Source organism: Bicyclus anynana, chromosome 14, assembly GCF_947172395.1.
Source record: "Bicyclus anynana chromosome 14, ilBicAnyn1.1, whole genome shotgun sequence".
Lineage (NCBI taxonomy): Eukaryota > Metazoa > Arthropoda > Insecta > Lepidoptera > Nymphalidae > Bicyclus > Bicyclus anynana.
This window is the reverse complement of record NC_069096.1, coordinates 15,845,301-15,868,691: the sequence shown is the minus strand read 5'-3', so window position 1 is coordinate 15,868,691 and position 23,391 is coordinate 15,845,301. Positions and strand designations below refer to the sequence as shown.

Here is a 23,391-nt window from a genome sequence, read left to right as displayed (position 1 = left end):
GAATAAACACAGGTCAAAATGATACAATAAAGAGCATTGTTGACGTAACGAAGTAAATCTATCCATTCCCACCAACTCGCCTACGAACCGAAATACGGGTTTATTAAATCACTCCCGGTATTTCACACAATGTAAAACAGTCTGGCTTTCAATGGTGCTGGAAAGGCGACCTCGCACCAGAAAGCGCAGTGCTGGTCAAGCTCCTTCTAGGTACCAATGACATCAAGTGGGTTACAGGGAGGCGCTGGATGCTGGCGGCCCAAGGCTATGGTGTTAAGTCTTTACAAGAGCGTGTTCGTACTTTTTGTGCAATAGTATTATAACTCTCCATTTGAGCCAACTAATTTTGTTTATCCTAATTCTAGTGCCGCAGCTCCTTAATGGGACCTCAGCGGCGTCACTGGGAGGTTTGAGCGAGCGCAGAAGCATCGCCTGATGGGGCCCGAACAACGAAGGTAGAGTAGATGGGCGAAACGACCCTCTAAGAGCATCTACTTGGAGACTCGTCTTAGCCTTAGAGGGCCGTTCAGGAAGAGTTTTTTTTTTGCTATGCCGAAAGCTTTTCACCTTATCATAAGATAAAATAAGATATTATGTTACTATTTTCTGAAACTAAATAAGTATAAAATATGGGTGCCGCCATATTGACCTTGACTGCTACGTCGAGCGCCCTTAACGCAACAGGGGTACTATTTCGTGGCCGGTTGTAATAAGACATGCGATAGGTGGACGAATTTGAAGCGATGTAATGAATTTTCTCTTTAAAAAATTAAACTTACAAATGAAACACTAGTCGTTCATGCTAAATAATATAATTTTGCCTCTATCTCCTAATAACCACATTGAAAAAAATGTTCGAAAAATAACTTAACCAAGGATTAGATTATTTATTTTTTCTGATCGTATTTCTTGTAATATTCGCTCTGGCTCACAGTGGCTACACTGTCCGAGTTACTGTTACTATTGTCCACAGTAACTTTACTGTTTTTACTGCAAATGAAGGGCCGGATGAAGTAAATCCATATGTAGCCGATGATGTTGAAGAGTCCCACCACTGAGAGTCCTAAGAGAAAACCCTGAAAGTAAAAATATGTGAAGAATTAGAATAGACAAGGAAAGTGACTTCACACAAACTATTGGATAATACTTATTGGATAAATAGGAAATTGTGATTCGTATCTGACTTGAATTTTGAGAAAGGAGGAGTTGTAAGACAAGTCAAATTCCAGAGATAAATATAATGGTAAGGGAGTCCCTTGTGCTACAAGTGTACATTACCCGAGTGTTGAGGGGATCTGTAAGATTTGATTGAAGAAAACCTTCATCAAAATAGTGTTTTATTGCTAAAAATTACACTATTTATAGCTATTAACTAACCCTCTACCTACCCTCATTTGACGTTAAATATTTCTGAAGTGGTTTTTTTTTCCTTAGCGTGCCCACCATCCCTTAAGTTTATCAGAAGCACTCCGGTAAATACCATAATAGAAAGGTGCTAAAGCTAGCTAGCGTTTTAACTATGTTCCTACATAACCTAGCACTTGAATTTCCAAACAGGATGGAAAATAATGGGGGACCGTAAATATTTTCCATGTATATGTGAGTGTGTAGATGAATTCCCAATGAGTCATTAGAAAAACGGCGGCTCATCTCCGAGCCCAAAGCGAAACAAATATTGGCTCGGTGCCAGGTTATTTAATCAACCAAACGTTTAATGCTATATCGTATTCAGCTGCTGTACCTAGGTAGACCTTCTTGGTAATCCGAAATATCAACTAATATTAGAAACTAGCCGTAACTAATTAAAAAGCCGTAATAGCCCAGTGGATATGACCTACCTTCAATCCTTCAATTCGGAGGGCCTAGGTTCCAATTCGGTCCGGGCCTTTTCTGGATTCTGGTGGGAATTTTCTGAATTCTCTGCGAGTGTGAAGTCTGCCAATAAGTATTGGGCCAGTGTGATGGGACTATTAGCTTAACTTCTCTCATTCTGTGAGGTCTCGTGCTTGACTTTGATCATGATTGATATGGGTTGTTAACAAAGATACTCTGTGGTTGTTAATGAAGATGATGATGATGATGATGATGATGATGATGATGATTAGAAACTAGCAGAACCCCTCGATTTTGTCCTATTGGAAACTTGGGAAAAGAGGAAACAATTCCGTCATACATTTGCGTAACTTTACTAGTTTAGTCAGCGCGCGCAGCGGGAACTCTCGAAAGGAATACTTTTTGCCCTTTTGGCCAAACTTTACCAGTTTAGTGAGTGTACGCATCAGGAGCTCTCGAAAGGAATACTTTTATACATTTTTCACTCCGTTTCTATCGGTCGTAGCGTAATGTTATTTAGCCTGTAACCTTTCTCGATAAATAAAGTATTTTACACCACATAATATCTTAACTCGATCTACTAGTTCCTGAAATTAGTGCGTTCAACCAAACGAACTAATTCTTCAGCTTTATATACAAAGCAGGGGCTGATCAGGACCTTCACTTTACTCGTTCGACCTACATTATTTGTGAATAAACGATCATTCATTCATTCATTCATACCAACGAAGCAAATAAAATAACATCTTTTATTAAAGACTATCAAACCGAAGTAGCTGCAGCCAGCAGGTATCGAGGTGAGATACAAGCGCATGGAATGCCGGATTAAGTGGGCAGCCTCGTAAATATGTTCGATACGATTGTTTATTTGCAATACGTCAGAGATCTAATAGGTACTGGAATTTACGTAAAGCCGACGCTCGCACGTCCATCATGACGTCATTACCTTGACCGGACCCGTGGTGGTAAAATAGTGTGAAATGCTGCAGTGACTTGAGTTATCTTTCTGTCATTCCATTAATAAGCCACCATTCCGTCTTATACGCCTTCAACAGTCAGTCCGTTGTAAGTAATTGTCATTATCTATATTCTGTCAAGTTTACTGTTCGGGCCTATAGTCAGCGACCATATCTCAAATCCTCAGAAGAAGACTCTCTCAGCGGGCGAGCTATTGTCGGCGTATCTCAAACTTCGAAACTCAAAGTCCAAATAGGCAATGGGTGCAGCACATAGTCCGAAGAGCAGATCCAAGGTGCTAGATTGACATCCCGCACTGGAAAGGCAGTGACGAGGTTGTGCAGTGGTTGTTGGGAAGCCCCTACAAAGGTCTTTGTTCAGCTGCAGTCCTTCGGTTGTAATGATGATGACTCCTTTTGGTCTATTTGTATTTATAGGACCTATTGATTTTCCTACATACTTCTCCAGTATTTTTGTACACTTATTGTAACCGAATAAACTTTAGGCATCCATCATGTGCACTTTCTTTTCCCTATTCTATATCTTTTAATCCTTGGATCTGTTATTTTTTCATTGCGTTTATGTTGTGATCTATCTAAATAAACTTTATTTCCTTATTTATCTTGCTAATCTTGCAAAATGCTAGGACTGTTAGGAAATCATTTCAAAGGACAATGCCAGACAATGTATAGAAGTTTGACCCACTAAAAAAAATAATTTGCAACAATATATTATATATCATATTATTGGATATTTTGTACTATTAAACAAATATTACCTTTTAACCCTTTATAACTAGGGGTATAAAAATAAATCCAAGTTGAAGTTTGATTTTAAGGTTAAGTATATGTGCAGTTTATTATGAAATAGATAACGATAAAGCGTCGTGATTGGTTTTTTGTAAATACAGAAAGCACTTAGCACATGCAATACATTAAAAAAAACGTGATTTTATTATTTTCAAATTACTCCGAGGTATTATTTTCAAATTATTACGAGTTTTGATAGTTTGACAGTGTTATGACAGTTTATTTTTACATTTTGATCTGACTTCGCAGCTCTGGATTCTAACCATTTTGAACATAAAATAATTAGAATGCACTAAAAACGCTCTAAAGGGCCCGAACCCAAGGTCGAAATAAGGTTTTTAAAAAATAAGTAAACAATGTCAGTTATGAGGAAATAACGTAATGGATATAATTACTTTTTTTGGCAGATTTTTATTCCGGAGTTTAACAGTAAAAATGGTTTATTAAAAAGCAATTATTTAAAAATTTAATATATTTAGTACATCTACATTTTCCGCAAAATTCCGAGTTAGGACTGGGTCAGGATCTGGCATTCTCCTTTTCAATCTTCACAAAAGCTTTTATTTCGTAATGAAAAACAGACTTTTTTGTTTGTGTACAGATTCCTGAGTTGCTGATTCTTTTCGACGTGTTTTAACAAAACGTTAAATTTATTTGAAGCAAACTTCTTCACAAAAAATGAATGTTGTGAGATGTAAGACTGATGTGAATAAAATAGGAAACATCTGTTGCTTTGCAGAAGATCTGTCTGTGATGTTTCCTTCAGTTTATTTGTTTCTAGACTTAGTTACGATGAAGCTTGCAATCGTAGATGCTATGTACAAAGCGATTATTTTTAAGCGATTTAAAATTGTAAAACCTTCATTCGTTCGTTTCATTCGACCTCTATGTACCTATACGTATGTTAGTGTTTCCGTGATATTCTTAAAAGCTACTGTGAGCTAGGTATGATTCCGCTATCTTGTACTCGTCGAAGTAAAATTCGCCTATAATAAATTTTATTCCAATTTGAACTTTATTTCTATGGGATGTCAAAAATAAAATGTCACTAACAACGACGTTGCCATGGAAATAAGCGATGTCACATCGCTGAAACTTTACAGAATGCGGGGCTGATCAGTTTTGGATGGCAAGTTTGTTACGTTTAATGCATTTTTATAAGAAAAGTTCAAGTGTCTTTACAGATATTGTAAATCTGGAGTCAATTATTTTTTACACTTTCGTCGATTCGATGAATTTGGATAGCCCCTGACCGATTTTGTTACCGCGGTAATAAACGATACATTTGGTGATCCGTAAAAGGTCGCTTTTGAACTAAATTTTGTCGCGATATTGGACATTCTGTCGCGGTTTGCTGTGGGCCTACAAGGCGGGTAATACATTGAACACACCATAACTTACTCTGCATATAGCCCGCCAGCTAGGGTCAACCAACCTAGAGTCAACTCTCGACCTTTTGACCGTAAGTCTTTCATTTGCCCACTGATCTAACCAATTCTTTTAAGGCCCTCGTTTCGCTGCGGTGCAGCACCTTTGGTCAACTGATGGGCCCCTGATCAAATTCGCAGGGCGGTGTCGGAGGTTTGCCCACACACAGGTAGTTTTGTCATAAAAAGCTCTATTATGTACAGTTAGGAAAAGTAGTCTGAGAACGATATGACTTCACTCGACTACTGTCGGAATCATTCGGTCGGCTTGAGCAGACGCTAGATGGCGCTAGCTGTCTACGTTACGAGTGGGGAATAGTGAGAGGGGGCAAATCCACTTCTGAGTTTTCCTAAAAGTACTTATAAGTAACTTACGACACTGCCGCCGAGGTCCGACACGAACAAGTTCCAGTCGTAGTTGTATTTCTCCTCGTACACAGACACCATCATGTTGTTGAAGTGCAGGAAGATCTGGAACATTCACTTACTTACAGTGGACTTGCGGACTACTGCGCTTTCGAAATACGTTATGTTATGGACATAGTCGACACGTCATAGTGTTTGTCGATTTTGTCATAGTGGTCACGGCTGAAGTTTATAGGATACTTCCCGCTAAACTACAGCACTTATAGATTCCCTTGAGAGTGTTAAAATATGGGACATATAAGCTTTAAGCTCTACCCTTCGCCGGTTACGCCAGGACTGATCGGACGGATCTGAAAGGTCTAGGTGCACACTCCTAGTGCAAGCTATTATTTTTATTATTATTTACAAGTTAACCCTTGGCTACAATCCCACCTGATGGTAAGTGATGCAATCTAAGATGGAAACGGGCTAACTTGTTATAAGAAGGATCAACAAGGAACTTTTCGGTTTCTACACGACATCGACACCGGAACCCTAAATCGCTTGGCGGTACGTCTTTGTCGGTAGGGTAACTAGTCTCGACTGGAGCCTCCCACCAGCCAGACCTGGACCAATTAAGAAAATTTCAATCGGCCCAACCGGGGGTCGAACTCAGGACCTCGGTTTAGTACCACCGCGCATGCCTTCTGTTTGACGTTATTTGGAAGGGAAAATATATCAAATTTAAAAAGCTAATACTAAGCTAATTAACCTGGCATAAGGCCTGTAAGAACTCGGTATTTCCTTTTGAGGTATCGATTTCTAAATATGAATGCAAACGCACTGTTGTCTCCAGACTTGCGTCCGTGTTGGAGACGGGCCGGTGACCGTCCTGGTCCTGCCACGTGTAGTTCTTCTGTCGGTCCGTGACGAACGCGTTGTACAGCAACGAGTGACAGAATCGAGGACAGCTGGGACACTCGTGGTGTTGGTACAAGCTGGGAAGGACATCATGATCGTCATCATCATTAACAAACAACGTTCGGCTCGCTGCTGAGCGCGAGTCTCCTCTTAGAATGACTGGGTTTAGTCTAATAGTTCACCATGCACGCTGGCCCATTGAAGATTGGCAGACTTCACACACTTAGAGCATTGAGAAGATCCTCAGGTATGCAGGTTTGATCACGATGTGTTTTCTTTATTTATGAGTATTATGCTTATGAGGCACGTGATATGTAATTTCCTAAAATGTACAGAACTAAAAAGTTAAAGGTGCATGCCCCGGACCCTATCCAAACCTACGCCCTCTGAATCAAAGGCAGAGGTCATATCCACTACATGCTAGCTTCAATATCTTAACAGTAAAGAGACTCCGATAGGTCATGGATTCCATTACCGACCCTAACAGTGTTTTCGACTAATTGGAGATGAACAAAGATATTGGTCCATAAAGAGTGAAGGATCAGAGCAATAACCATACTCGCTCAATAAAGTTACATTACAGAAAGTAACATAAAAATGTTAGCATATTATGGATATTAATAGTTCTTATTGATATCCACAAAAACTCCTCTAAAGAATACCACGTTATTTATCCAGAGTCCTGAGCTGCCCAGCAACTGTAACACCACACCCAATACTCAGCTGTCATAGTGTGACAAGAGATGTCGCTTGTCCTCGTAGTTGTCACAGTACGGCAGATCGCTGTTTATCCAGGGTTCGGTACACCCTAGCTGTGTCACCACACAAAATACTCATATAATGTGACATGAAATCTGTCATATTATCGTCGGAGTTGTCACAGTACGGCTGATCGATGACAGTACGGCAGTTGTGATAGTCACCTTACACACTGTGACATCTTCTTCTTAAAGTGACTCTTCATTACTGAAGACCGGCGGTCAGCTTCCTAAACTTCTCCGTGTCCATGACTAGGCGGAAAAGATTTCCGACTGTCTTCATGCCAGTCCACTCCCTTATATTTCGTAGCCAAGATTTCTTCCTACTCTTCTTTTGAATGCAATCTTGCAATCAACCACACAAAACACTCACCTCATATAGTGTGTAATGAGATCTTTCATGTCATCGTAGTTGTCACAGTACGGAAGGTCACTCTTCATCCAGGGTCCGGAGCAGCCCACCATCTCTGAGACCACATCCGATACGTATTGCGAAGTACACTGGGAAATACAATAAACAAAATAAAAATGTAATTTATTTAAGCTTATAGTTTTTAGCAGCGCAACATTGCGCTTTGTTTCCCTATTTCTGTTAATTTGCAATGATAATAGTTCTCTTCGCGCTTCAGCTAATGGCGGCCCACTGCTGGACCTCCAAGCTGGTCAAACATGGATTTTTAAACACTATGGTCTTGAGCTGCAGCCTTTCAGCAACTTCAAGAGACTCGCTTGATGTCATCGTTCCACCAACTTGGGTCCTTAAATAATAACCTCAAGTACCATTGCACTATTAACGCCTGGTTAAGAAGCAGCTTCATTTCCAAGATACCTGACAGTAATGCCTTAGACGCTAAGAGTCTTAAGGCTCACTGGATTGGCACTGTAGTTATCTACGTAAGACTCCCAATGTTGATTATCGGGTACTCGCTCACCTTCAGCTAGTAAACGTAACCTTGAAATGTAGGAGCCATGCTGCTTGTTGGCAAAACTATTTATGGCAGCATAGTTCTCGCAATAAGCAGCAATAAGACATATATCCTATTGGCAGCTTCAATGGCTCACTACAAATTAGCTTCCTCTCCAAGACATATTCGCATATTTCTTCGCTAAGAGCCTCACCGCATTGGCGCTGTAGTTGTGCGCGGTGGAGCAAGGCTCGTCCTCGCTGCTGATCATGACGTACTCGTCCACCTTGAGCTTGACGCTGACCATCTCCCCCGTGTTCATGTACAGGTAGTCCACCAGACCGCCGTTGTACACCTCTACTTCTGTAACAACAACCGCCATTGATTTGTAACGAAACATCGACACTCGATAAATACAAGGGTTTGCAAACCTACGCAAGCGAAGTCAAACTTTTTATCCACACGTTTGAATTTATGACGGTACGTAGAGATTTAGCAAGTGTGCGGAGCAGTATTGTTGTCTTTTTCTTTCCGTACTACGAGTACACACCGGTTTTTATCCCTATAATGTCAACATCCCAAGGACTCGTACATAACAGTTTGCGTCTTCTTTTCTCATAAGCTCGGCTTGTATCTGAAATACCCTTCCCAAATCAGTGTTTATTGATTTAAGAAAAAAGTAAATAGGTATCTTCTAGGCAAGAGTGTTCCATCTTTACCTGATGATCGTTATCATACGTGAGCCTATAATACTCGTAACATGAAAAAAACTGACCTGTATAGGGTTCCCGCCAGTAGTGTATATAGACGTGGTACCCGGGATGGACGATGGTGGCGGGATCCTCCAGGTCTGAGGCATAGTGATGCAAGGTCATCGAGTAACCGAACTCGCGGCCCGTCTTCACCTTCCGGTTCCACACCCTCGGAGACACGGAGTAGCAGCGCCCGCCCAAGAAACCCATCACTGGGGTTATCTTCAAATCTTTATCAGAAATATTATCATTAGTATCTACTACTGTCATTAATAAGCAGTCTCTTAGCGGCGCACTGCAGGGTCGTGTCTAACTCCTTATAATCGAGGGATGTAATGTTTACTATGCTGCACTGTCAGATATCAAAGACAATGTCAGAAACCGACGGCTTAATATGTTAATGCACGGGGTGTTAGACACACTTCCCAACTCCAGACTCCAATTTTTATTTGAGAATTTCTCAGAAGAATAAAAAGGTCAGTATTTCACAGCCCTACCCATGGAATCATTCTCAGGACCCTATATTTCGAAACCACATAGACTTACCACTGAATCAAAAAGGAATCTTATTACTTTCAACATCATCATCACATCAGCCGATGGACGTCCACTACAGGACGTAGGCTTTCTATAGGGACTTGCAAACAACACGGCTTATTATTGTAAACTCCATAAATAAGGAGTTGTAATTTAAACAACTCCATAGGATAATCTGGTGATAACTTGAGACACTCATGTATTAAGTTTGTTTCAACTTACTTTCTTCCAAGTTGTCCAGGGCGTACTGCACGAAGAAATCGTCCTGGTTGTAAGTGATCTCTTCCCAGAGCTGGTCCAGGGGTATCCTGGAGAAGTTGAAGTTTCTCCACGTGGATGTGTACCGGGGATGCGCGTATAAACCGTATTTCTAATTGAAAGATTACCTCGTTAGAACTTTGATAAATCATCATCATTTTTAGCCAATGGACGTCCACGGCTGGACATGGGCCACTTCTAAGGACTGCCAAGCACTGTCTAATCTTGAGCCAAACAACAAAAGACAAGACAAGCTCTCTCCAGTGGATTCATGCAATCCTACACTTCTCTTCTTCTTCATGTCTAGTAGGGGGTTGGCCAGCACTCCGCTTTCCGGTGCGAGGTCTCCATTCCAGCACCTAGAACCCCAAAGTCCATCGACTCTTTGGACTTTGATTCTTTTATGGATATCCTCATTTCTGTTTCGATCACACAGAGATTCTCTATCGCCTGCTAAGTGACTCTGAGTCTTCTTATGAGCCCTTATCATGACGAAAAATTCTCTTGAAGTAGATTAACTAATAATAAATTTACTGACGAATTTGGGTGATCTCGCTTGGATTTGTTGCGTTTTCACGGAGAACAGTGAAGTAAATCAGTTATTTCCTATTCATAAATTCCGCAAAGTAAGGCCTGCTTTATATACGCCGATAAGACAAACTACGGTGTACAATCGTGTCTGCAATGGCGAGCTGCAGCACGGATAGTATTAATGTATGATATCATTAGGACGCGTCAATGTGAACGTGCTACAAAGTACATCAGCCCCTGCATTCTGTAAAATAACAGCGCTGTGACATCGTTCGTTTCCATGGCAACTTCGTTATTAGTGAAATTTAAATTTTGACATCCTTTAAACATAAAGCTCAAATTCGAAAAAGACGTGTTATTGGCGTAAAATTCATCGACGTTACACTCGTCGATGAATAGCGGAATTACACCCCTGATCACTGAAGTAATGGCGTAACTTGATTGGATCCATTTGGTCCATTTGACAGCAATTTCATTCCATTAAAGTTGTCAAACTGACAGTTTGGCACTTAGTTGACGTATATTTCATTAAATGCAGCTGTCAAACGGTTTCGATTAAGTTACGCAATTACCCAGCAGAACCGTGCAAGCTACCGCAGAAGCACGCTGGACTCTGCAGTTTAGCCGTAGACTTACTGTCCAACACTTATAAGACTTACAACCAACACGTCAGGCTTGTAGGGCGGCTCACGGCAGAAGGTGACGCTCGGGTAGGTGATAGTCTTGTTGTAGTCGAAGTGCGTGTACGTCGTGATGGGCTTGTCAATCAGCTTCTCGATGCACGACGATATCTGAATGAATAAATTAATTAACCTATTATCAATATTATAAAGAGGTAAAGTTTGTTGTATTGTAGGAGGTAATTTTTGAATCTACTGAACCGATTTTGAAAATTCTTTTATCACAAGAAAGACAGCTTATAATAGCAAGGATAGCTAGAAGATAAGATATTTTTACCTCTACGCGGATTAAACCACAGGACGTCGGCTAGTGAATGATATTTAAAAGCATACAACCTTTGAAGCGAGCTCGTCCGGGGAAGTCACGCTCATTGCTTGTTAGAAAAGCAAATCAATTCAGTAAATCCAGGGATTACCCCTACAATACCACAAACTTTACCTATCTATCTATACTTATAATAAATGTGTAGAGAGGTCAATTCTGTACATGAAATATATTTCCAAAATAACTATCAGGGGTGATTATAAACCGATACTTATGCCAAAAATGAAATCAGTAAAATTTTCGTGTATCTCTCTGTCTGTATGTTCGTTAAAGAAACAAAAACTACTCGACGGATTTTAACGAAACTTGTTATAATTATTCCTCATACTCTTGGGCAGGTTGTAGTATACTTTTCATCACGCTATGATCAATAGGAGCAGAGCAGTGAAGGGAAATGTTGGGAAAACGGAAGGTTTTCATTTCTACAGCGATACTACTGTAAGGGCTGGATTATAATATTAGCATAGATGCGTATACATTAATGCTAATAAATAATAGATGCTGGAAAACACCCATACAAATAACTCAAAAAAATTAACCCTTAGATTTTTTTTATTTTTTTTTATTCTTTACAATTACAAGTTAATTGTTAAACCTTGATTACAATCTCACCTAATGGTAAGTAATGATACAATCTAAGATGGAAGCGGGCTAACTTGTTAGGAGGAGGACGAAAATCCACACCCCTATCGGTTTCTACACGACATCGTACCGGAACGCTTAATCGCTTGGCGGTACGTCTTTGTCGGTAGGGTGGTAACTAGCCACGGCCAAAGCCTCCCACCAGCCAGACCTGGACCAATTAAGAAAACCTCAATCGGCCCAGCCGGGGATCGTACCCAGGACCTCCGTCTTAGATACAAAAGACAAGATTACTAGTAATTACCAACTGCGTCATTTAACTGACTTACTAACTGACCTGTTGCACTACTAGCAATACACACAACACGATGACGATGGTCTTGATGCAGTTGGTTCCTTGGAAGCACTTCACGCACTGCTGCTTCAAGCTCACCGCCGGCTCCTCCTTCTAAAGGAAAAAAGATCTTACGTTGAAGACAATTGGGATCAAAATAAAATATTCCGATCAACTTATGACGTATGAAGAATGATCTGCAGAAAACCCTAAGATAGGCACCGACATAGCTCAACGAATGAGCTTACCTAAGTGGTGACGCTGACGGACGTTGGAGTCTGAAAGTGACACGGAACCCTCACTTCGACATTAGGTAGGTTACCAGAAGCCGCTAGATATAGACGGCTTAAGACCCTGGTAACCCTGACCCAGAGAGCCGTGATAGCCCAGTGGATATTTCCTCTGCCTTCCGATTCGAATCCGGTCCGGAGCATGCACCTCCAACTTTTCAGTTGTGTGCATTTTAAGAAATTAAATATCACGTGTCTCAAACGGTGAAGGAAAACATCGTGAGGAAACCTACACACCAGAAAAATTTCTTAATTCTCTGCATGTGTGAAGTCTGCCAATCCTCATTGGGCCAGCGTGGTGGACTATTGGCCTAACCCCTCTCGTTCTGAGAGGAGACTTGAGCTCAGCAGTGAGCCGAATATGGGTTGATAATGATAAATAATGATGATGAATGATGAATCATTCTTGCATATTATGGACGGCAGTGATCATGATTCTTCCTATATATGCAACAACATACACACAACACAGTTTCTAACTTTTGTGGACGTTTTCATTGTTCATGATTTTGTTCTATTGGTTTAACTTAAAAACTTTAATAGTGTTATGAATAATGTTGAAAATAAAATATTCAAATAAAAAAGTATGTAGTTATACTTACATTATCGTCTACTTTGACAGACATGGTATTTAGGTTTCGTCAATAATAAAAACCCAACATTCTAACCACCACTTTCGATCACACGGGAAGTGTAGTGACAGACCCTGTCCAGTTATCGAGATTTATGATCTATTGGTGATAATCGTAATTTGTTAGTTATACGGAAGGTGACCACAAATTTCCGTTTTTCCGGATTAATCCTCAATTATGCTGCAAATATTGTTGAATGCTTTTTGGATTTTCTTATTTGGTTACAGGCGGTATGTGTTTGACCTCTCTGGTGCAGTCGGTAGGGGGTTCTCAACAGAGAGGTCTTGCGTTCGATCCCAGCTCGGGTCAGTTTAGGATTAGATAATATCTAAATTGGCTCAGGTCTGGTCTGGTGGTAGGCAGTGGCGTGCACTTCATACATAATACAATGCAATAATAATAAATCACTACGTACTCTAACAAATGTTTTTTGTAATGCTTGTCCAATACATTTTGCCAGTTTGGTTAAATTATCTTACCAGTGCATTACCCTGATCAACAGCCTTATGTACACCACTGGTGGCATGCATCGGCAGTGGCTAGTTACTACCCTACCGGCAAAGGGTTACGTCGACTTAGCGTCCCGGTACGATGTCACGAATAAACGCTAAAAATATCAGTAGAATCAAGGTAGAACTCAACTTACCTATCTCAGGCCCAGGTAACATGACAGATGCAGATTTTGATTTCGATAATATACAGTAAGTAGTAAGCAGGTAGTTACGAAGTAAGCTCGTACCTAACCTATGTTTTAAAAATTCTAAAATGTTACATTTATTTTTATTACGTTTACAACTTTTGTTTTATTGATCTAATGGACAGTTTATGGTAACCCTAGTTATAATTTAAGATATACCTACCTAACTCAATTTATCAGCAAATAGCTAATATACAATCGGTAATATAATAACCGGTAAATTATGTTTGGGTTAGTTTCCAATAACCCAAACATAATATATAACACGTGGTTATTAATAATTATTTTGGCTACACATAACATAACAACTTAACCAAAGATTTTATACATAATAGAGATACGAGTAGGTAAGTCACTAGTGCGTCAAATCTGAGGTGAACAAAAGCGACTAATTTATTATCTTAATTTCATTGAGTCGCATAAACAAAAAAAGTAATTAAAATAAATAATACTTAAATATTGTACAAGTATATAATCTAATAGTATATAATCTTTGGTGAAATTCCTCAGTGCCTGAAGACAAAAGTCTTCGAACAGTGCGTGTTGCCAGTGATGACCTATGGTTCCGAGACTTGGTCGCTAACTATGGGCCTCATAAGAAGGCTCAGAGTCACACAGCGGGCGATGGAACGAGCTATGTTAGGAGTATCTCTGCGTGATCGAATCAGAAATGAGGAGATCCGCAGAAGAACCAAAGTCACCGATATAGCTCGACGAGTTGCGAAGCTGAAGTGGCAATGGATGGGCACATAGTTCGAAGAGCCGATGGACGTTGGGGTCCTAAAATGCTCGAATGGCGACCCCGCACTAATAAGCGCAGTGTTCGTTCGACATCCCACCAGGTAGACTGACGACATCAAGCGAGTTGCAGGGATTTGCTGGATGCAGGTGGCTCAGTATCGTGATGTTTGGAAGTCCCTACAAAAGGCCTATGTCCTGCAGTGGACGTCCATCCGCTGATATGATGAAATATTTTATTTCTGATTTTAGGAACCACGACGTCCCTAACATCGAAATATTCTAAGTGAGAAAATATATATAAACACCGCCTTCTAGTGGCTAAATTAAACAGCCCTACGTAAAAATTAAAATCTGCAACAGATGGCACTGGTTCAACTGGACAATTATTACAACTAGGGAGTGGCAATATTTTTTAACGAGTTATTAAATACTATCAGACGCCGCGCGGTTTCTACCTTCGGATTATGGATAATATATAGCTTATAGCACTAGGGGATAGTGTAGCTTCCCAACAGTGAAAGAATTTTTTACACAACAAACAAACAATCAAATCTTTCCTTTTTATAATACTTACTCGTATTATTAGTATAGAAAATTAAATGCAATATCATTAGTTACAGTAAAACTAAAATCTGATCAATAAATGATCAAATTATTTTGATGATCACTTTCAGCCTGGCTATCCAGCGCGGAGATGCAGCCAGTATTCTTGCCACCATTCCAAGTGGGCGTGATTTGTATAGTTATTAGGATAAGTTATTTTAAGTTCCTTATTGTATTCTTTCTCAATTGCAAAAGAAAAGTACAAATTCAATTTACTTACTTACCACCTTACCAATAATAAAATTAAAACACAAGGTTTTAATTTTAAAAGAAGATTGCCATCTATCGTCCATGTGGAACATCGTAAAACAAGTGTTACAAATCTCTCATAGATGGCGCTAGTGCATTGGACATTTAAAATTATCGGAGAAAGTAGAAAGTCGTCAATAAAATGTAAGTAAAAGCAAATAGCAATGAATTCATTTTAAGCAATGATCTCGAGCTATTTGCTTATCTAACTAAGATAATATTTCCCCTTATTACTATAAGTTTATTGACTGTAGGTCTGTTGAACTAAACATAATGATAAATTGAAACACAGATGTAATAGGTATTTAAGCCTTTATTTATTTATCACAAATAATTATTATTTACATTATTAAAAAAAAACATTGTTATCAATAAGCCGTTCTACACACGAAGACCATAGCTGGTGCGAGTAGGTACGTACGTATCTACAAATCCACAGGGACTCCTTGGGGACTTTGGTTTATATTTTATCCAATTTTCCAAAAATTATTCAATATAATAGATAGTCCCGCTCTACATTAAATAGCGTTTATTTAATCTGAAGTAGTAAAAATACCACCTTGGTTTAAGCTCTAAACACATTATATGAGAGCCAGTGCCCTAAACAGTAATGTTAAATGTTATTTTTTGGAAAATCCCTTCCAGTTTGTCTGAAATTCTCATAAGCGGGAATCGAACCCTTTACCTCGATGTCGGTCGGCCCTTTTACCGTTGAGTTATAGGCTTTATGATTCATATTACTTGTTTACAAATTAAAGAATTACTGACTATGAAAGAATCATCGTATTGGTCTTCGTGATATAGAATAACTGGTTACTTAACAATAATTAAAATTAATTATTCACTAAATTATATCACTCCAAGGCACATTCATTAAGTAGGTAAGTACACACAAACTTATTACAAAATGTACATAATCACAATAAATAAAGGTAACGCACACAATTTTTTTGTACCAAAATGCGGATATGTTGAAAGTGCAAAGAAAACAGAAAGTATGGACATTTTAGGATTCCTTTTCTTCGGAAAATTAGCACAAACTAAAGAATCAAAAGTGTAATGTAGATCTAAATTGAATTTATATCTAAGCTCACCAAAAAAAGCCTATGGCCTAGGCTCAAAAACGTCGAGTTTAAATGTCTTCTAATAGGACCTGAAATATTCTAGACTATTTTTTATATAATATAATTAGAAGACATTATATACATAGTTATGGAAAATTAATTTTCGCCAAATACTGAAAGAAAGTACTGAAGATAGCTAACTGAAGTAAAATTTATTTTCTTTTGTATAAAGTCGGACTAAGTAAGATATTTTGGAAATATCAACTATACAGGAGGAAATGGAAAGTCGGACTTTATCTGAAAGTCCATTTTTTGAAGTTAGAAAGGTTCTTGAGTTTTCAACTGAAATATGTCACGGATATCTACTTATGTTTGATTATATATTTTTAAAGTGCAAACGGTTTTATTTGATTACAAAAAGGCATACAGGTAGATTTTATCTTTAACTGCTTTCTGTTAAATAACTAAACAATAAAAGTTTCACAAATGTCAATAAAACTTTAAGCACCAAACATTGTCAACTTGTGACGATAAATTCCTCCTTTCCTCAAGTAAAATCTTTGAAATTACTTGAAATGTTACTCTTTCTTTAAATAGACTTATTTCTAAATTGGAATAATTGGAATGTCCTGAATCACCTGAATCATTTTGGTAAAATCTTATTTCTATGTTTTTAAAATATATATCTTTGTTAATATTATGGAGATTTTATTGTTATACAATAATATCTATTATATTACCAATGAATTATTATAACAAATGTCTGGGATTATCATGAAGAAACGACTGCAATGACTATTTTGTACACGTCATACTGACGTGAACAATAAAACTATACACTTTTATAACTTAATAGCTACTGAATCAACATTCAATTTGTACAGTTCACACAACGATCACATTAGTAACGAAACAGCAGATATTAATAAAACAACCGCCAACGACAATGGATTGTTGGACACACCTGAATTGGGTTTTATTTTGTTGGCAATTTTATTGGTCACATTCTTCAATTTATTAACGAACTTGTCCAGAATATCTGATCGCGGAGTGACGTCACAGGCGGTGTGGCTTATAGCATTCAGAACCGGAGCAGAAAACACCCTGAAGTTAAAATCGTTGGGGTCCAATTTGTCGTACATCCAAAGAGGCATTCTGTTTGACAGCACCCATAGATTTTCATCGTAATCCACTTTGATGTCCGTCGGGTAAATCATTTTCACGTCATCCATATAAATTCTGCCCTGGTTCTTCATCAAGTATTCTTTGTTCGTCGTCCTCCAACAGGCCACTGCGTTTAAGTTCACGAGAGAATAGAAGAGGACACCAGTTTTTGGATCGACAAACGAAGCGCTGGATTGAGCGTTCGTTCCTCTACTTCCTAGGAGTTTGAAGGCGTTGAAATTAGCGTCAGCAACTGATTGGTTTCTCAAATACTCTGTAGAGACGGCAAACTCGTTGTAACTGGCCATCGGGTGGAAGTACAAGGTGCTGAAATTGTCAGCGTTAGGCGCAGACAATCCGATACCGAAAATAGCGTCCGTCCAGCTGAAATTGCGTCCTTTAACACTGAAGTCGCATGCCAACGGATCGGGGTGGAAGAAGTGGTGGGTTATCCTCCACGACTCGTTTTTCTCCCAGGAGTAAACAACTATGCCTGGCTTCCCCAAATCAGCAGCGTAAGCGTACGTTTTGTCGCAGTCTGTGTCTTCAACGGCAATGTTTGCGAACCCTGATTCCTCCTTGACTTGTTCTTCGGGGAAGACGTATTTCCTGATGAGAGTGTCCGTCTTCAAATCATAAATAATGAGGGATGGGAGGAACTTCGTTTTGTTGGTCTCCAGGTTGCCTATCTTGCCGTTGTCCAAAACCCACAGGCGGTCGCAGCGGTCGGCTCTGATTCTGAACGGTGAAACTATCTCTGGCTTACCGTCAGATCCTATTTGATGCGCGGCCCAGCTCGGGTAGGGAATCAACTTCGGTGACTTGGTGGAGTTGTCTGTAAAGAGATACGATTTCGTTAGTTATGGGGAACGTTTTTCTTTACCTGTAAATACCTGTCACGATGAAACCAATGGGGTAACTTTATAGCTGGGCGGGGACAATCGCAGGAATTACGAGTGTATCGTAGAAATCGAAAGAATTATCAGTACCTACTTGCTACATGCAGCACACGTTTTACTGAGCTCGAGTCTCCTCTCAGAATGAGAGGGGTTAGGCCAATAGTCCACCACGCTGGTCCAATGCACGCAAAGAATTAAGAAAATTCTCTAGTAGTCACGATGGTTTTCCTGCACCATCTGAGACACGTGATATTTAATTTCTTAAAATGCACACAATTGAAAAGTTGGAGGTGCATACCCTCGACCGGGTTCGAAGCCAAACCTTAGGGAATCGGAGGCAGAGGTCATACCCACTGGGCTATCACGGCGTAGACTTAGGAAGGTTGCCTTCGCCTTACTAAAGCATGACATGACTTGACTACGGACTCACTGACTGACAATGACGGATTATGGACTATACTTGACCACTTTCAATAGAAAGATGTACCTAGGTAAGAAATTTAACGCTAAATCACAGCTTAATCAAAAAATAAAAACTAACTTTCATTTATTATTCATTTCTTATTACCTAACTTGCACCTACTATTATGTATTATGTGCCTAAATGTCAAAAAACTTAAATAAATGTCATATTAGCTCACCTGACCTCAGTTACCGTATAGAAAATATTATCACGACTAGATTTCTCGGCAATAAAGTGATTTTAAGACACACTATAAACGGAAAAATTAAATTGTTGTAAAAAAATAAAACACAATTAATTATCTATAAGTAATAGGTACTTACATTATTTATAATTACACTAAAATCGTACCTAGGTAGACGAAGGCTCATGACCTCCAGGTTATAAAGCAAGATTTATTTATAACCGTAAATTATAGGAAACTAAAAACACCTTACAATGGATGCATTATGGATTGAGTGTAAAAGGCGGGTTTGTCGTTACAACAGAGGCAGGCCTGTAAGAGCATAACACTTTCCTTTGTCATAAGGGAGAATGGAACAAGGAACAGTAATATCATTCATTTAACTTCTGTGAACATAGAATCATGACGTACCTACACATAGTATCATAACATAACTGATGGTTGTAGATCGCGCCAACAAATTACAACGTACTGGATTACACATCGCTGAATCTAGAAACTGCACATCATTTCAGATATCTTGGTTCCTATATACTCGTAAGTAATTATATACATATAAGAATCATCTGAAACAGAAATTCGTAAAAGAATCTAGATGGCTAAAAGCGCCATGTTTCTGCATAAAATTTGGAAAGACAGGAGTATTTCCATAAACACTAAATGCCGATACTCTAAATTTTACAATATTTATACGTATTCAACCATCAAATCAGCTGACCGGAATCGCATAGATGCTTTTGAGAAGTACCGAAGTACTGAAGAAGAATGCTCCGTATTCCGTGAACAGCGCGTAACTACAATCTCATCTGATGATAAGTCATGATGCAGTTTAAGATGAAAGCTGGCTAACTTGTTAGGAGGGGGATGAAAATCCACACCCCTTTTCGGTTTCTACACGACATCGTACCGAATCGCTTGGCGGTACGTCTTTGCCGGTAGGGTCGTAACTAGCCACGGCCGAAGCCTGCCAACAGCCAGACCTGGACCAATTAAGAAAATCTCAATCGGCCCAGCCGGGGATCGAACTCAGGACCTCCGTCTTGTAAATCAGGAGTCAGTTTATTCAATGAACGAGGCTAGATCGGTAAAGGTACAGATAATAACCTCCTCCTTTTTTAAATCGGTTAATAAAACAATTTGAATGCAAACTCAATCTTCTACAATGTATGGGATACGCGAAAATTTCGTTCATCGCGTCTGTTACGTGAACCAAGAACCGGTCTAGATGCCTCCATAATGAAGGGGCGCCCAAAAAGGGCATTTCGAAGTCGATAGCGGGTCACCTCCAAACGTCTCCTTTTTTGAAGCCTCCGCTTTGCTTGAGGTGAAAATGAATAAGTACCTGATAGAATTTATTTACGCAGAAATAAGAGAATGAAGAAAAATTAAAGGTATAAAACCTTATAAATAAAGCCTTTACAATACCTCGAAAAACTCACATAAGATCTTTGATATCAAAAGCTCTCGACTTATTTTATTTTATGATCATGTAAGTATACTCTAAGAACCTTGATAGCCCAGTGCCTCTGCCTCCGATTCCGGAGGATGTGGGTTCGAATCCGGTCCGGGGCATGCTCCTCGTACTTTTCAGTTTTGTGCATTTTAAGAAATTTAAATATTACGTGGCACGAACGGTGAAGGAAATCATCGTGAAATCACGTGATCAACCTGCATATCAGTGAATTTTCTTAATTCTCTGAGTATGTGAAGTCTGCCAATCCGCATTGCGCCAGCGTGGTGGACTATTGGCCTAACCCCTCTCATTCTGAGAGGAGACTCAACAGTGAGCCGAATATGGGTTGATAAAGAGATCTATCCTCTATCGATTTATAAACGTTTTAAAATGCTGCAGCAATTTCGAAAAATCGAAAAAAAGATGGTCGTACGCCACCATATTATACTGATCTCCCACACAAAAACTCCTTTACAGCTTTGCAGGAATTATTCAAGGATAGATGACAATTTATTTATACTGGACTATTTATATGTATCCCTCTCTGTTTTAGGGAAGTACCTGTGCCCGCAGTTGGGCAATAAAAACAGCCTGATTGTTATGGTAAAAAAAAACTTAACTCACCCTTCAGGTTGACATAAGTCAAGCTGGCCGGCACCCCACTCCTCCACCTGGGGACAGTAATAAACAGCCTGTCCCCATATATCTCCAGCCCCATGGGGATGTTATTCTCAGGGATGAAACTCCCACTGTCTAACGCCTGCTGCCGAGCCTCTGGAGTGAGGAACTGGAAGTCCAGCTGCTTCCACTCGTAGATGATGTCCAGCTGTTCCATGCACGCCGTGATGTAGACCAGCTGGAGGAAGATTAGGGTCTTCGTGCCCCCCATTTTTGCAACTGGAATAGGAGGAATTGATTCCATTTCATTTCAAATTGAACACAATCTATTATCATCTAGGTATACATATTATAAAACAAAGTCCACTGCATCTGTTGTCTGTCTGTTCGCGATAAACTCAAAGAAAACTGGACGACTTACTACAATTTTTTTTTTTTCATTAAGGTAAGGGGCGTAGCCACCGCTGTATAAGCCGTATCAATTATACACCGGTCTCCAGGCTACAGGTTTCCTTTACGTGGGATTGTGCGACCCCGCACCGGAAAGCGCAGTGTTAGAGTTAGTTAGTAAAACAATGACCTAAGGAGATTGTCCTGGGTTTGCCGCTCGTCTATTGCCACACACACACACACACACACACACACACACACACACACCACTCCCCCCCCCCCCCCCCCCAACTTTTTATACAGGGCCCCTGGGCACGCTATACCACTGGTAACGATATGTTTATTTAGTGACTCTACAGCCGGTTCAGAAGTCTGAATCTACTAAGTCGTTCTGCTATCTAATAATAATTCTCTGTGAGTTGATGTTACATCAACCAGAAAGTAACCGGTCCAAAAAGCTTGTGCCGCAAAAAGTTTTGTATACTACTACATTTGTTTTATTATGATGGCGACAATACAACTTGGTGTATTGTAGTACACTTCCGTGTAACACAAGCCTGGTTCTAAATTAACATACTCACACCTACTGTATTTCAACACTGCTCCTAAATGTCAATTTCTAAAAAAAAAATGTTTTGTCACTGTTCGTAACTCATATCTGCTGCTTGAGATTTGCGCTTAGCAACACATTTTAAACATTCATTTTTATATTAAAGATTTACGGAAGATGATGTACCTACCAAACTGAAATTCTGTTTCGATTTCAGCCGTAAAAACTAGTTTCGGTCGGACAATATCAATTTATATTATGAGATACTCAATAAACACAATTATGTATAGTGCCCCCCCCCCCCCCTCTAGATAGAATCCTGGCTACGCCCATGGCCCTAACCCCTCCCATTCTGAGAGGAGACTCGTGCTCAACAGTGAGCCGAAAATGGGTTGCTAATGATGATGATGTATGTACGAGTATGTACGTACATGACTACATTGTCTACAAATAAGCTCTACTGCAGTATATTGTTTCCGGACAACAACCTGTATATTTATTAGGATGTAATAATTTACGTAAAACAAAGAAAACATTTAAAATGCCGAATTTTGTAATATAATGATGATTTTATGTTTATCGTATAAATAAATCACTAAACAAGACACCCGTGCGGTGCGATCGGATAAAAAAAAAGTGTTTGTGAATGATTTTATATTTTACTAGCGGACGCCCGCGACTTCGTCCGCGTAAAAATTGATGTAAACTTCTCTACCTCTACCTTACCCTGCTCGTAAACCTACCCAACCCTACCCTACCCTACCCTACCCCTACCTTACTCCTACCCTACCGCTAACGCTAACCCTTCCCTCCCCCCACCTTACCCTATCCTAACCCTACCCGTAACCTATCCATACCCTATCCTACCCTACCCCTAATCTACCCCTATCCTACCGCTAACCCTAACCCTTCCCTACCCCTACCTTATCCCTACCCTAACCCTACCCTACCCGTACCATACCCCTACCCTACCCTACCCCTATCCTACTCCTCCCCTACCCTATACGTTCCATATCCTTCCCCTACCTCTACCTTGCCCCTACCCTACACTACCCCTACCTTTTCCGTACCCTACCCTACCCTACCCTACACTTTCCCTAAATTACCCCTACCCTATCTCTATCCTACCCCTTCCCTACCTCTATCCTATCCCTACCCTCAGCAAAATTGGTCCAGCCTTTTGTGCGTGGTGCAATGACCAAAAGACTAATTTCCCAAGCGACTTCTATGCTAATACTATAAAGAGGAAAAGTTTGTGTGGTTGTCGGGGGTAATCTCTGGATCTACTGGACCGATTTGGAAAATTCTTTTACCAATAGAAAGCTACATTATTTGCGAGTGTCATAGGCTATGTTTGGTCCTCATATTCATACGGGAACGGGAACCACGTAATGAAACCGCGGGGCGTCATATAAGGGCATATCTGCGACTTTCAGAAAT

General features: G+C 39.7%; 2 protein-coding genes across 2 annotated transcripts in view; both read right to left on the bottom strand.

Annotated features, from left to right (window-relative positions):
* Positions 1 to 796: 796 nt before the first annotated feature.
* On the bottom strand, positions 797 to 12,870 carry LOC112057729 (degenerin-like protein asic-1). Its single transcript, XM_024098270.2, has 10 exons — positions 12,847 to 12,870; positions 11,958 to 12,068; positions 10,693 to 10,824; positions 9,467 to 9,614; positions 8,731 to 8,937; positions 8,170 to 8,318; positions 7,424 to 7,551; positions 6,216 to 6,369; positions 5,402 to 5,497; positions 797 to 1,076 (listed from the first exon to the last, which is right to left on the bottom strand). Exons 1-10 carry the CDS (start codon positions 12,868 to 12,870, stop codon positions 888 to 890), a joined length of 1,338 nt encoding a protein of 445 aa, XP_023954038.1. The 3' UTR covers positions 797 to 887.
* A 2,591-nt stretch (positions 12,871 to 15,461) lies between these two features.
* Positions 15,462 to 23,391, bottom strand: part of LOC112057658 (protein yellow) — a 33,284-nt gene continuing 25,354 nt past the window's right edge. The window contains exons 2-3 of the mRNA XM_052885357.1: positions 21,018 to 21,290; positions 15,462 to 18,229 (exon numbers count right to left, since the gene is read on the bottom strand). Of these exons, the coding sequence (XP_052741317.1) occupies positions 17,127 to 18,229; positions 21,018 to 21,282 (1,368 nt within the window). The 5' untranslated portion in view covers positions 21,283 to 21,290 and the 3' untranslated portion in view covers positions 15,462 to 17,126. The remainder of the gene's footprint in view (positions 18,230 to 21,017; positions 21,291 to 23,391) is intronic.